This window comes from Leguminivora glycinivorella, chromosome Z (assembly GCF_023078275.1).
Source record: "Leguminivora glycinivorella isolate SPB_JAAS2020 chromosome Z, LegGlyc_1.1, whole genome shotgun sequence".
Classification (NCBI taxonomy): Eukaryota; Metazoa; Arthropoda; class Insecta; order Lepidoptera; family Tortricidae; genus Leguminivora; species Leguminivora glycinivorella.
Genome location: NC_062998.1, coordinates 9,663,981 through 9,676,815, shown reverse-complemented (window position 1 = coordinate 9,676,815; position 12,835 = coordinate 9,663,981). Strand labels below are relative to the sequence as shown.

Sequence of the window (12,835 nt, the reverse complement as noted above, 5' to 3'; positions counted from 1 at the left end):
TTTAAGTACAATCCCTGAGGTTTCAAGAAGTCATTAGGTCTCTGGAGTTTAATGATCAACGGTATCAGCTAGATTTGAGAGTATTTATCTTGCAACCCGGAGGACATCTTAATAGCTCAAGGATCGTAATTACATCTGACATGAATACTCACGCCCAATTCCATGATGAGAGCGTCAATAATACTTCCAATGACCGTTATAAAATCGAATGTATTCCATGGATCTTTGAAAAAATTCTGGAAACATAAATTTCACGATAATTTTTAGAGTTATTTGCACAGTGCAAGTTACAAAAAGAATAAATGTATGTTAATCAATATTATATCGAAAAGTAATCAAAAAATGAACAGGGGGTACAAATGTACACTTTCTATCTAGAACAAGTAGGATGTGGAGTGGGATAAGGAATCTCTCTCTTATATATTATTCAAAATGAAATAATTTTGCATATCTATAATTTTTTTAGTTGAGTGACATGAAAACTATATCATATAAAAATTAAGCGGCGTTTTATATTCTATAAATTCTAATTTAATAATATTCAAGTCAGTACTGAATATTGAATGCTAAAAAATCATTCTAAGATATATTAAAGAAAATAATGTGTGTTATCTCATATACACGGCATTACTGGATATAATTATGAACATAATCAATGTTGCGCCGTGTGTACAAGAATTATATTATTACTTAAATCTGTAATACTAATTGAAGGGTAGCTTACCTGACATCCGAAGGCAATCAGCTTCATAACGGTCTCGAGAAAGAAGAAGATCGTAAAGATGAGGTTCATTAATGATAACGAGTCCATGAGTAGTGTTGGAGCCTCGTGAAACTACCACAAAATCAATACCAATATTTTTAACCTCAAACTTAATAAGTAAATACCGAGCCAGATTTACTTTTAACAACATCTAGACAAAAACATAACAGGAACAAAGACTGCAGAGTTCTTAAAAATAGTTCTGGCTCACGTTTTAATACTCTAACAAGATTAACTTTTACTACTATCAGCTATAACTTTAGAAAACAAACTCGTTTTGTGTATACCATGTTGAGGTGAATGTATGCTGGTGTGTGCTGTTAAGTTCCCCTTTTTCGTGACCCTGTTGTCAGTATATGTGTGTTAATGTGTATATGTGTTGTCGTAATGTGGCTTCTCAGTGCAGCACGTGCGTTCATGCAATCGGATTAAACAAACATGCACAATTGCTTCACCACAAATTTACAAGACATCAATTTTGCAAATCCGTTGTGAGCTATTAGACGCTAACAAGAGACTTGCAATATAATGTACATATAATTAATAGAAGAAACAGAATTTTACAAACCTTTCACTACAGCAGTACTTCGCCATTTTGATCCGACTGTTAACTTACCTGACCCTTGTTCGGATGGCTAATTCTCTGAAGACAGCTTGAAACCACAAGTACAGTTAAAAGTAAAGGAACATTTATACTGACTGTGTGTGAAACAAACAGGTGCCGCATGCAGCAGGAAAGCCATGCTCAACAATGAAATGCCGAAAAATGGTTTCGTTTTCATTGGCATCTAAGCCTTTAATTTAAGAGAGAAATCTTGTAAAAGGTATCAACATTGGGTGGTCATCGGGTAGGGATATTATTTACTCGGCTCGAATTATTCCCATACAGTCATGTAAATAGACAAAAAAACATGTTAGTAAACAGAAAGAGTACATTTGTACCTATTTTTGCTGTTCCATAGTAACCAAATGATTTACCAGAACGATCCGTGTATTGGTCTACTTACTTTGACACCGTAAGCGATGATTTTCAACACCGTTTCCACAGAAAACATTCCAGTGAACCCCATATTCGAATACTTGAGGATATCCGCGTAGAGGTCATTTTGATTATAGTACTGCCATTTTGTGATGATGTGCCAGGCGTATTGGATAAACCCATGGCAATGAAAATAGATATTTGTTACTCCATATAATCGTATCAAGACTTCAATAATTTAATGAGTACTGATAGATGTGATGTTATATAACTATACGTTGGCAAGTAATGTTGTATCATAGCTTTAATTAGGTCCTACTATTTTGGACGACGGTCAGTTATAAAAGGAGAACAAAAGAGAGGGATAGCATGAAATGAGTGAGGTGAGGAAACGTGCCGACAAGTCATTAAGATCAACAAAAATACACAGGGTCACAGTGAACGAGAGCATCAGCAAATGCTTTCTTGCCTACTAAACCAAATATTACTAAAATCAATATAACATAATGAGGGGATTCTTAACACACAAATTCTGAACAGTTATGAACTTTTGTTTTGTTACTGGACCAGTATAATTTCCTATGTAAATTTTGATTTCCCGGTGAAATTTAAGCAGCTGATAGCCACCACCAACAATCACGCCTGGCAGTAGGCCATTCCACGAAGCATGCAGATCGCTCACAAAAACAGTTAGGAATAGGTCTTATACAAGATCATGCAACACGAACAACAATAATGGCCCATGCCCCGAGCTCACTGCTTTCAGAGTAGTTGTGCATCGACAAGCACGAATAGTCCAATTCATATCTTGTGTTTCATGTGCTGTAGATGTGCAGGAAGGATACGCTTATCGTGCAGTAGACATTGATACATACATAATGAATAGCAAGCAAGGAGTCACGAAAGGAACACAGAACTGAACGTAGGATTAAAACAATGAAATTATTCGTGGCGTACACTTGACGGGATAGGCTTAGACAGATCCACGGCGCATTCCGATGCAGTGTACCTAAGTCTCGCGACGAGTTCGTATTCCAAAAATGTCATTGTAAGTGTTGCATGTGTTGTGTAATTTTGAAAATCTTATGCTAGGCAGTACTTTGAATTTAATAGCCAATTCTTATTTTGTTTCCTTTGTAGCTAAGGCGGGAATTACAAAGTGAGGTGTACACAATTTCGCTAGAACGGGGTTGTTAGGTGCCGACAAGTATTGGACGCACGCAAATATAACATATAGTGGATATTACTTATTATTAGGGACAGTATGCTCTTTACCAAACTAGACAGTTGTACCAGGAGCGGGCTCAATTTTGGGCAGGGCTAAAAGGTACTCGTAGGTACCTTTGCCCGAAGGCCACTAAGAAATGTAGGAACCGATCAAATTCACTTGACGCTGACGCTGGTAACATAAAGATTAGCTTTGGTAGATCAATTATGAACTATGGTAGCGTAAGCGTTTGATGAATTTGCTTCTAACAATTTTGTGTGGTCTTCGGGCATGCCGCAGTGCGTCCGGTCACAAGCACCTGTCTAGCTTCGGTCGAGCGCTAAGTGATTACCGAAGTTGTTCTGCTAAACTAACTCGTCATCAACTGTGCCTTGTGGTTGGTCTAACTTTTTCCAGCAACTAATTCATTAGTGACCGCTTCTACATTTTACATTCAAAGTGCTTACTCATGTTGGTATGTAGTCTGTTTAGACGATATTTTGATCTAGTGTATAGGTACAATTATACAATATTTATGCCTACTATCATCGACAAGATTACTGTTCTCATTAAATATTTCAATGTACTTAAATATAGAAACAACAGAAAGATTGTGGTACATACCTTCATCATGAGTAACAATGTGTTGAGTACGATGAGAGTCATGATGAAGTACTCAAAAGGCGTAGAGACTACTATTCTCCACACTTTGTACTTAAAACTCGCCCTTTTGCTTGGCATATACCTTTCAAGAGGCCGCGCTTCTATAGTAAAGTCTATACACGATTTCTGCAAACAAGAATGTTAGTTTAAGATGATAAAAAAATATACTGCTTCCTACTTTTGCACGAAATTAAACACTGAACTTACCTGATTCTTATCAATTTCACCGTCTTGTAATTCGGCTTCACCTTGCTCTTGAAATGTGATAATTATCAGAGCTACGAATATATTAACAAAGAAGAACGGAAACACCACAAAATAAACTATATAAAATATGGACATTTCTATTCGAAAGTTTTGTATGGGTCCCCTATCTTCATATGTAGCAGCCATGGAGTTTTGTAACACCCTGGAAAATAAAGTTTACGTTGTTTGAGGAATTACAAGATGCATAAAGATCGTCAAGAAAATAGGCCATGATGGATAAAGTTTGCATGAAATGTTGACGAAGCTTCAGTGTTCCCATATACCCACTTAACCACACAAATATATAAAAAATACAAGCGGTGTCACTGGCAACTGATACTGGCATTTGTTATTGCATAAAAAATCACCCCAATGGGATCTCCCGAGTGTCAGCGTCTAGCCTACTACATAGCACCGGGCCGATTTTTGAGTCTCACGCGTTCGAATTCAGAAAATTGTCACTGAAAATAATAAGCAAGTCACCGTTTTCAACCGGTATTGTGACAAAATCCCGTGTGCGACATTAAAAAATCGCCCTCCTGGTGCCGACGCCGGTGCTCAGAAGGAGCATTTCACGGGCTGTCCCGTACAAACGCATTAACCCCTGGAACGACGTTGTCAAAAATTTGCTACTGAATTAATAACCTTCAATCGGTTAATTACAGTTTAAATTGTCTGGGACAGATCTGGAACAAGGCAGTTCAGGGGTTAAGTTTCCTGTGTTGCGATTATTTTTTTCGGCGTTTAAAACATAATCAGTTTTCTGTGCATAATTCTGCACATTACCTCAGAAAAAAATCCCTTTTACCCCAGCCAATTTGGACAAAAATCGCGTTTGTACGAGACATGGGACTTTTTCATGGAATGCTCCAGAAGACGCTAGTGAATGAATGCAATCGTCACTTACTGTGGCCACCCTTCTCCCGTCTGTACCGCAAAAAGCGTGAGCATGGCAGTGGCGACGTTGTCGTAATGGAAGAATTGCGTCGTCCACTGCCGTTTGCTTACTTTCGGCAGCAGGCTATTCGCCTCGTAGACGAAATACGACCCTCTGCAAAGGAAACAAACACATTTTGTACCTCAATATAACTTATCACAGTTATCACATGAACCTAATAGTTCTTTAAAATAATTTATTTATGACATATCGCCATTACTTTGAAAAAATCTTGTATCTCACACTGCTACTCAAAGTTAAAACGTAGTAAAGTCTATACATATGCATTCCATACATACTTACTACATTTTTCTTTTCATTGACAGGAGAAGATACAAGTTTTTTTTTCAAAGTAGTGACGATAAATATAGGTAATCATTATATCGGGAATCGTGGGCGTAGTGATTAGGCATTAAAACAAATGAAAATCGTTTATATTCGAAAGTAAATACAATCAAGTCGCCTAACCGCCTAACTTCAAAGACCATTACTTTATATACCCTTATATTATTTAAAACATTCAGACCGATCATGAGCGAAAGAGCTTAAAAAAGAAAAAGCTCGGCTCATAAGGCCACATCAAAAAAAAAAAACACATTCAGTGCCATGAGCTGATATCGAGCTATCTGTTCGTATTGTGTTTTTCGCTACACATGTCTACCATTTTCCCATGTTATCTGCTACGCTCGTAGCATCGTAGCGCATAGCGCGCTGGCACCGAATGTGTTAAAGGCAGCGTTGATTAATATAAGGCACGTTAATATAATATACGAAGAGTTCATAATTTAGTCTAAATTTATGTGACGAAATACTACAAAACATTACAACAGTAAAAGCAAAGTATACTTACTGGCAGTCTTCAAATGTATTCTTACTGATATCGTTGCAGTGAAAAAATTTACCATTAAAAAGTTGTACTGCAATTACAGCAAATATGAATTGAAACAATATGTACACTATGAGAATGTTTATGACGTTTTTCAAAGAGTTCACCACACAGTCAAACACTGCTTTTAATTTAGGGATTCGTTTTATAGTTTTCAACGGTCTTAACACTCGCAACACTCTTAACGACTTTATCGTCGATAGATTCTGAGCGCCCTTTTTCACGCCTCTGTAACAATAAAAAAACATATTTATATAAACAAATGAAAGATATACATATAGCATGAAGGTGAAACTCTCAATGAAGTCTTCAATTTAGACTACCTCTAATAGGATCACAGAAAACTTAGGTAGTAGGTCTGTGGCACTGATGACTACACAAAATTCACACTTATGTTTGAGACCAAGAGGACACATGAAGCCAATCAATTTTAGTACTAGTATGAGCCCTGAAACCTACAACCTGAGTATGAACCTTGCAAGCGATTGACTTGAGTATTTTATGCTCTAAAACTTGTTAAGACAAATGCAATCTTGTTTTGTCCGAACTAAGATTTAAACTCCAACGGAACTGCCGGCCTCTTTAACCTATAAACACCCTAGGGGGCTAGACTGGCTAGAGGTTATTATGATAAGTGTTACGAAATTTTTACTTACCCGATTTCAAAACCGAAGCTTACTAGGGCACATATTACGACAGCAGCATCCATGATGTTCCACAGATCACGAAGATAAGCACCCGGGTGAAATAGTATACCCAGATCAACAATCTTGAGTAACATTTCAACGGTGAATACACCGGTGAACGCGTAATCGAATAAATTTAATATTTTATTCCTGTGAAAGAAATGCTTTCGTTAGTTCTAACACAAGACTTTATTTTGAGATGTATCCCTTTACACCCTAGCTGATAGTTCGTGAGGGTTGTTAAGGCACTAAAGGCTATAAAAACGAAAAGATAAGCACTCCCGTGCAAATAAAAGAGACACGGCGATTTTGATAGCTCACCGCTGGGCGAGTAACTATAAACATCGCCGTGTCTCTTTTATTTACACGGGAGTGCTTATCTTTGGTTCGTTTTTATAGCCGATAGCTCATAGGTTACTAGCTCGCGGTGGGACCAGTGCCTAAGGTATGAGTTTGAATTTTAATACGTGTCATTAAAATTTGAAACTGATTTCTTAAGGTCGGAAAACGAGCTTAAATATAACACCTCTAAGATCTGGAGATGGGGCCAGGATATGGTTCAGTCTATTGTATCGATGTAAGTAAGGGGTGGCTAACAATAATTTACTATTTAAATAATTACATGAAATTAATTAGTTATAATATATAATGTATTATTTATACGTACCAGGCGCTTTCTTCAACTACAGGATCTTCAGCTGCTAAAGCCGCAGAACTCATACATATAACAATCATGATAAAAAAATCAAAGTATTTTAAATTTACAACCCAATGTGCGCCTCTCCTAATTCTGCAATCAAAATAAACACTTTGTTTTAAACGTAGGTATATATATCATTACGTAAACAAAGATTTCGACAAAGTTCTACTTAGTTTAGAAATTAAAATTATCTTCTACCCGTCTGCGGCTGGCAATAAGTCCAACTTTGTCATTTGTTATAGGGATAAGATTTCTTTGCGTTCTCATGATAATGAGGAAATCCTCGAGAAGATTTCAGTCCCCCCTCCCAACTGAGGGGGGACTGAAATCTTCTCGAGGCTGAGGCGTAGGGTTAGAGCCGGCGTAGCTTTATTTGACGTTCATATGCGCATTGTAATATGCCTACTTGAAAAATAAATATTTCATTTTCATTTTCAATGAATAATGTGGAACCTTTAGTCGTCAGTGGACACATAATATGTTTAGTCCGTAAAGATATGAAACAGCCAAATTGTCCAATTACGTACGAGTATACATGACATGACTTAATTGCCTGTACATTAATGTACCTAGTGTATACATTTTAGGCACTTTAGCTGCATTCATATATGTATTTGTTCCTGACTGTACAAAGATGCAATTTATAAATATTCGGTTAACTTACGGATTAGTGGGTGACAAAATGAACATGGACGAATATGGCAGCATTGGTTTTGGTCCATCTGGCACCTCGTCATCATCCTCCTTTTTGGCCTCTTCTTTCTTTTTGTTCTGAAATGTTTTTAAACGCTGAATAAGCGACTTGAAACAAAAACTTGGGCTAATAGAATCTACTCATGACATGACTTTATATAGGTATGCCATCTAGCAAGGCTCGTAACAAAGTAAGTTACATATTCATCTATTACTCAACATAACTTCGAATTTGCAAATTAATTAATGTTCATCGGTTTCTAATTGAAATAATTTTGATATTTAATGATTAAGCACTAGAAAATTATTATTGACAATAATACATTTTATGTAACATAAACATAACATTGAAGCTAGTATAGTAACAGTAACTGAGCAGTTTCTACACACACATGCATTACTATAGCTTGTATACTGGTGACGCCACCTGTTCTCACACACGTGAACTAGCCAGAAGAAAGGAGGAACAATCATAAGGTAAATTTAAACAACAATAGATAGGTACGTACTTTTTACGCCTGGAGAACACAAACGATAGGTGTAACATTATACGAGATAGCATACTATACAACAACGATAACAATGTAAAGAACACCTATAAGTAACAACCATCAGGCCCACAAAAGCGACACATACTCGCATGAGACAATCTTGAGAACATTGTTGATTGCATCATAGTGAACTTTAAAATATGTAGGTAGTACTTAATAAATAAGCATAAAGTTACTAGGATAGTAATGGTCATAGCTGTGATAACTCGGGCACGTTATAGGATTTGATATCGATATATAATAATACTTATACTCATTGAAAATTATAGATTACTATGAAAAGGTCCGATTATAAAAATATGTCTGTAATCTCACTTCTTCAACGTGATTTGTTGCACTTGTTTTGTTTTTTGATTTTGAGTACTGCGAACATCAAGTTTAGTTGTTGATCTGATTTATATTAGCGCCCTGTTCCTAGAGTCCAAACGTTACGCGTTATAATTTGTTTATAAAAGTATAATAAAAAAAGTTAGCTAAAATAGTTAGATAAAATAGTTAGCTAATTCACTGTGTATAATATGTAAGTGCCCCGAGTGATCCCAGGTATGGACTAATGTTATTTAGATGACACACATCACATCGAGCGGAGCTCATCCCGTGTTAAATCTTTTATTAATGAGTCCATGTGCGTCGAATTGAGCCTTTTGTATAGCGTTGAGGAGGTTTTGTCTAAAATTGAGTCACGACATAGATATGTAACTGGCAATTTAGTAATATTTTCTACATCGAGTCAAGCACGGTTCGAGCTTAGTACGGACGAGCTCAGTCGAGTGTGCGTCATCTATAAGATATTATCTGACCAACAATGTTCCAAATCTATTGCGCATGATCAAGCCTGGCTTACACCACCATCGAGCTGCTTTACCTTCCTGGTAGTGGGCGACGGGGAATCTACTTCGGGTGGTATCCCGTCCACCGCGTGTAACGCTCCCATCTCTTTCTTCAATTCCTAATCAGCCGAAACAGAGGTTGTCGTATGAAACAAATTTTGTTCAGCACATCCGATCTTCCATACAACAACCGCTCGAAAGTGTTGTGTTTATGCTCGTGGAAGAGTGGTTGAACATGCTATGACTTTGAAAATAGTGATTCTATCAACTCAGGTCGGAAGCATCAGAGGATGAAATAGTAACATTCATGTGAAAAACAGCGTGACAAGGTAAAGAGAGGGTGTACTTACTGCAAGTTGCTTCTCCTTGTCCTCCTCCACCTGCTCCTCTTCCGCCGCCGTCAACTCCTGGAATTATAACATGAAACATTTACACGAAAAGCTTGGAATTTACAGGTGCGGCACAACAGTGTAACATGACAAAGAACGTTCAAGTCTCTGGTGACCTCATATTATATCGAAGGAAGACATTGAAATGTTAACTTTAGCAAGATTTCTGCAATATTTTTTGTGATATCGATACCTTTGGGTTCAATTGGCGTAAAGGACAAAATGCAGGTTTTCAGGAGAAGCAAAAAACAACTTTTTTTTTAGAAAAATGTTTATAGCTTTTTTGTTTTTTGACCTATATTTGTGACGTGTATAGAAAAATATGTAGATTTTTAGTATCCTTAACCTAGTGTAGCACCTGTAGTGATAAACTAAACGGTTTAGAAGTTAGATGGTTGTAAAGGGCATGTCAAAATGCTATGAACGTCCTTTACACCCACGATTTTTTTGAACAATTAGAGTTGATAGGGTCGTAAATGACGGTCTTAGATGATTTTTATACAAATTCGGGGCGTAAATGTAACCGGAATGGTACAAATGGCAACTGTTTTTAGCTTAGTTTACAATTGAAAAACTTGAAAAATGTATCAAAACGTAGTTAATATGCCATAGAATAGCCACAATAGTGTTACAGTGTATATTTATCTAAATATTTAGCAAAGACAAAGAACAAGACTATTTTATACCCAGTTTTGCAATAAAGAAACAACACTTGCTTAAAAACTATCTAGTATTTTGGAAAGTTATTATTTTAGTACTCGCCGCTGTCTCAACTCTCAATAAGTTACGCATTCAGTATTTAATTCTAGCAGGGAAACGCTTTCGTAGTTTAAGTAAATATAAAAACACTAATGGTAATCACGTAAACTTTAATCAGCAACTGTGAACAGTAGACTATATTAATACGACAGTAATTTTAAGTCTAAAGTAGAAAGAAGTTCTAAGAATAACTAAGAGTTAAGTACCAATTTATAAACGCAAGTTAGGACGCGTATACAAACTGTGACCAACTAATAAATAATAGTAACTGTAGTCAAGACTACCTACTATGTTGATTCATATGTTTGATAATTTTAAAACAGAAGATTGTTATTTAGTCTTTAACCTGTTAAATAAGAATAATCTTAATTATGAGTTCAATCCTAGAAATATTATAGTCAATGCTTTAAGTACCTGTGGGTACATAACCAAGTCACCAAACGCTAATGCTCATTCGCTAGCGAAACGCACCTGTTATTGTCGCACTAAATGTTAGTATAGTCTACTGTTAAAGTTTACTGGCGGCGTAGCTGAATGGCAATCGTCGACGCCAGACGCCGACAAAAATGCAGTCTGGTGCAATACGCAAGAGCGATAAAGATATATAGCTACGAAATAGATATTATCGTGAGCGTTTGTGCATACGTTGTGGGTACGTACCCTGATTACCATAGTGTTTTTTTTTAAATTACCTACATCTCGCCGCAGTATAATAATACTACGAAAGCGTTTCCCCGCTAGAATTAAAGGCTGAATGCGTAACCTACTGACTATTCAACAGCGGCGAATACTAAAAAAATAACTTTGAGCTTGTTGCCAAAGTATTAGTAGATCGTTTTTAAGCAAATATTGTTTCTTTATTACAAAACTGGATATAAAATAGTCTTGTTCTTTTTTGTTTCTAAGATAGCTTAGATAAATAATACACTGCATTAAACTAATGTCTATTCTATGGTGATTCTATGCCATATTAAGTACGTTTTGACACATTTTTCCAGTTTTTAATTGTAAACTTAGCACAACATTTGTACCATTTCGGTTACAATTACGCCCCGGTTTTGTATAAAAATCATCTAAGACCGTCATTTACGACCCTATCAAATCATGGGTGTAAAGGACGTTAATAGCTTTTGACGTGTCCTTTACAACCATCTATCTTCTAAATCGTTTAGTTTATCACTACGGTTGTTACACTAGGTTAAAGATACTCGTAATCTGCATATTTTTCTTATACACGTCACAAATATAGGTAAAAAAAACAAAAAAGTGGGTTTATCTTTCTCTTGGAAACCTGCATTATATGTCCTTTACGACAATTGAACCCAATGATATGGATTACAGTTGCGGATAAAATATTTTTAGTGCTGGTCGTAAAGGACGAAGAACAAAAAACTTGTCCTTTACGCCCAACTTTACCACACTACTATAGAAAGTGATCCTTAAAAAGTAAGGGCTTAAAGGGCAACAATATATATCAAGGTGACTTACGACTATATTTTTATTTGTAGATTTCCTTTACGACTCAAATAATAATTTATAATTAATGACTTGATATTTACGCCCCTTCAGAAAAGCTATTTATGCAAGTCCATAGTAGAAAATCTTGGTCGTAAAGGCAACTTTTTAAGAGATATCGAAATTTTAACTACACAGATCGATAGCGCTTGAAATTCTGAACAAAACTGTATATATAACTCATTTTCGCCAAAATGTCCTTTACGCCAATTGAACCCAGAGGTATCGATATGGCATTAGTTTTGGCCAGTGATACGGTCAATCATCAAATCGAGAAAAGCGTACAATGTGAGGTTACCAGAGAGTAGTTTACATTAGTAACACACTTACCTGAGCGTTAGCCAAGTTATCGACAGCGATGGCAAGAAACACGTTGAGCAGTGTATAGTTCCCGAAAAGCACCAATATAACGAAATACAAAGAGTAGATCATGCCCTTCTGAATGCCACCCTGTGATTCGATGCCGTGATACATCACTTCGTTCCAATCTTCACCTGTTAAAATCTGAAAGGATGGAGAGTACAAATTACTTTTTTTTTAAAGAATGTTTGCGTTGTTGTTTGTTTTGTGAATGTTTGACGACCGGTCTGGCTCAGTCGGTAGTGACCCTGCCTGCTGAGCCGCGGTCCCAGGTTCGAATCCCGGTAAGGGCATTTGGATGGTGATAAGCAATAATGTGTCAACCCACAAAAACTAAAAAAATGAGATTTTAATGCCATGTTATAGCTGGATTTTTAAACTTCTATTTGCAAAAATGACCTTTTCATTTTGAAAATTTTTACTATCCCAAAAGTAAAAAAATAGGTTAACACAAATCCTATATCGTGTGTTGCCTGTTTTGCATTAATGTGTCAAGAACCTTAACTTATTATAGTAATTGGCAGAAGACATATTTAAATTACAATAATGTGTTATGAGGGTTGACTCAACGATTTTTTTACACTTGACTCATTCTTGCAAAATGCAAAAAATGACATAGTTACCCACTATGAGACTTGAATGATTATTGCAAAATGATATTTTATTCGTTG

At 36.3% G+C, this 12,835-nt stretch overlaps 1 protein-coding gene across 1 annotated transcript in view; it reads right to left on the bottom strand.

Moving 5' to 3' along the window:
• Nucleotides 1-12,835, bottom strand: part of LOC125240584 (voltage-dependent calcium channel type A subunit alpha-1) — a 46,170-nt gene that overhangs the window by 14,943 nt on the left and 18,392 nt on the right. The window contains exons 12-23 of the mRNA XM_048148535.1: nucleotides 12,135-12,308; nucleotides 9,492-9,548; nucleotides 9,177-9,260; nucleotides 7,732-7,838; nucleotides 7,035-7,157; nucleotides 6,338-6,517; nucleotides 5,646-5,909; nucleotides 4,766-4,909; nucleotides 3,820-4,021; nucleotides 3,574-3,738; nucleotides 725-835; nucleotides 153-236 (exon numbers count right to left, since the gene is read on the bottom strand). Of these exons, the coding sequence (XP_048004492.1) occupies nucleotides 153-236; nucleotides 725-835; nucleotides 3,574-3,738; nucleotides 3,820-4,021; nucleotides 4,766-4,909; nucleotides 5,646-5,909; nucleotides 6,338-6,517; nucleotides 7,035-7,157; nucleotides 7,732-7,838; nucleotides 9,177-9,260; nucleotides 9,492-9,548; nucleotides 12,135-12,308 (1,695 nt within the window). The remainder of the gene's footprint in view (nucleotides 1-152; nucleotides 237-724; nucleotides 836-3,573; nucleotides 3,739-3,819; nucleotides 4,022-4,765; nucleotides 4,910-5,645; nucleotides 5,910-6,337; nucleotides 6,518-7,034; nucleotides 7,158-7,731; nucleotides 7,839-9,176; nucleotides 9,261-9,491; nucleotides 9,549-12,134; nucleotides 12,309-12,835) is intronic.